This window comes from Sinocyclocheilus anshuiensis, unplaced genomic scaffold (assembly GCF_001515605.1).
Source record: "Sinocyclocheilus anshuiensis isolate Anshui unplaced genomic scaffold, SAMN03320099.WGS_v1.1 scaffold1913, whole genome shotgun sequence".
NCBI lineage: Eukaryota > Metazoa > Chordata > Actinopteri > Cypriniformes > Cyprinidae > Sinocyclocheilus > Sinocyclocheilus anshuiensis.
In genome coordinates, this window is record NW_015540969.1 from 85484 (window position 1) to 87626 (window position 2143).

At 46.5% G+C, this 2143-nt stretch overlaps 1 protein-coding gene across 1 annotated transcript; it reads right to left on the bottom strand.

Annotated features, from left to right (window-relative positions):
- Positions 1-1313: 1313 nt before the first annotated feature.
- Positions 1314-2117, bottom strand: LOC107690077 (transcription factor Sp6-like). Its single transcript, XM_016488317.1, has one exon. It carries the CDS (start codon positions 2115-2117, stop codon positions 1437-1439), a length of 681 nt encoding a protein of 226 aa, XP_016343803.1. The 3' UTR covers positions 1314-1436.
- Positions 2118-2143: the final 26 nt, after the last annotated feature.

The following is a 2143-nucleotide window of genomic DNA, read 5'->3' on the forward strand; positions in this document are numbered from 1 at the left end:
TTCATTCCTGGGTTACCACATCAGCTCACAGCGTCTCAAGATGAATGACCTCAAAGTTCAGGCAGTCACTGAATGGCAACAAACCTAGAACCGTCAAGGATCTGCAGAGATTTCTAGGCTTTGCCAATCTCTACAGGAGGTTCATCCGAAATTATAGTATGGTTGCCTCTCCTCTCCCCTCTGTATCCATGTGCTTTCTTCTCCAGAAAACTAACCTCCGCTGAGCGCAACTATGATGTTGGAAATAAGGAACTACTCTCCATGAAAGCAGCGATCGAAGAATGGCGTCACTGGCTTGAGGGAGCTCTTCATCCCTTCCAAGTGATTACAGACCATAAGAATCTTGAATATATAAAGAGTGCCAAGCGTCTTAACCCCCGGCAAGCCCGTTGGGCATTATTCTTCACACGCTTCAATTTTACTGTAACTTATCGGCCTGGCAGCAAGAATGGAAAAGCAGACGCTCTTTCCCGACAATCACATCACCGGTCCCATTCCACCCAGCTTGATCATCCTAGCCCCAGTCTCCTGGGATATCATGGAAGAACTAAGAGAGTAAAAAAAGGATGTGTGTAAATATATATATTCCGTTCATTAGGTCTTAAAGTGACAGCAGCCTAATATACCTGCTGCTGTCTGTGCCCTTAATGTTAATAAAACAACAAAAGACAAAGAGAAAATCACTCACTGAACTTGACTGAATAATTTTTGTGGCTTTAATAACAATGATTCTGTATTTAATTCATACAGTGAATAGTGAACAATAAAGCTCTGCCCTATTTGTATGATCATGTTTTCTGGAGGTTCAGCATGTTTTAGCATGTTTAGTTAGTGATATGCAGCATGTGTAGCTGGTTCTCGTCTTGTTTTTAGTGACTTAACTTGCAGTTTATTTATAGTAACCCAGTTTTATGATATTCATTATATTAACTTGATTAAACGTTACTTATTTTTTAATCATCATCTGTCTTTTTATATAACCTTCATACTGAATTTTGGCAGTAAATTTAATAAGAGAAATGAGTAATTAATTAATGAGTAATTAATGAGTAAATAAATTATGTAATTGAATGAGATATTGCTGAGTGTGTTTATTGTTAGACTGATTTTTATGGCACTATCACAAGACATACATGAAAAATGAACAAAACGCTTTATATTTATTCAAGCTAATTACATATCCTCACTAAACATCTCAATATTACAATGACAAAAACACACGGACGAAACACAACATCTTAAGTTAATTAACAGAGAATACGAAACACAAAATGTACAAATATAAATAAAACTGAAAATAGAGAAGCATTACGAATTTAATCTTAATGGCGTCTTCTACAGATCATTTACAGATGTGATTATAGTTCATTTCAGTCGCCTTCAGAATGATCTCGTTTAACGGTAGGCCTTATTGGTCGTATGACCCTTACGACCGATTAGCCATTCGCAACCGCCGTGTCATCGTCGCAGTTCTCCGATTCCGTCTTCACTCTGAGCAGTGACGTCGCTGTCGCAGATGCCGCGGTCGCAGATGCCGCGGTCGCCGCGGATCGAGTCTCCTCGGCCGCTTGGCACGGCGACTCGTGCACGCGCATGTGTTTGGCCAGGTGGTCGGCGCGCAGGAAGACCCGCGGGCACGAGCTGCAGCCGAAGCGCTTGGTGCCGGTGTGCGTCTGCAGGTGGCGCTGCAGCTCGTCCGAGCGCGTGAAGCGCTTGCCGCAGAACAGCCAGTTGCAGACAAAGGGCCGGTCGCCACTGTGCCAGCGCAGGTGCGCTTTGAGGTGCGACGTCTTCACGTAGGCTTTCCCGCAGCCGGGGATGTGGCAGTTGTGCAGGTGCTTGCGTTTATCACCGGCGTTTCCCAGAGACTCGGCGCTCAGGCAGTTGGGACAGTGGCAGGAGGCCTGGCCGGGAGCGCGACTGCCGGCGCGACGCTGTGATTTGGGTCGAGCGGAAGCACCTGCGGCGTCCTGCTGCTCCTCCAAGGAGTACGATGAGGAGGCCTGCGCCAGCGGCAGCAGATCCTGTGCCAGCGGCTCCATCTTAAACCCCTCGGGCGGGTAGTGCAGGCCGGAGTGGGTGGAGCACATCTGCGGCTCAGGTGTGTAGGAGCTCATGGAGCCGCCCTGAGCTAACCCCGCCC

What these genes read in the sequence shown, in the direction of transcription:
- LOC107690077 (XM_016488317.1), bottom strand. Translation starts at nt 2,117, where the DNA reads ATGAGCTCCTACACACCTGAGCCGCAGATGTGCTCCACCCACTCCGGC.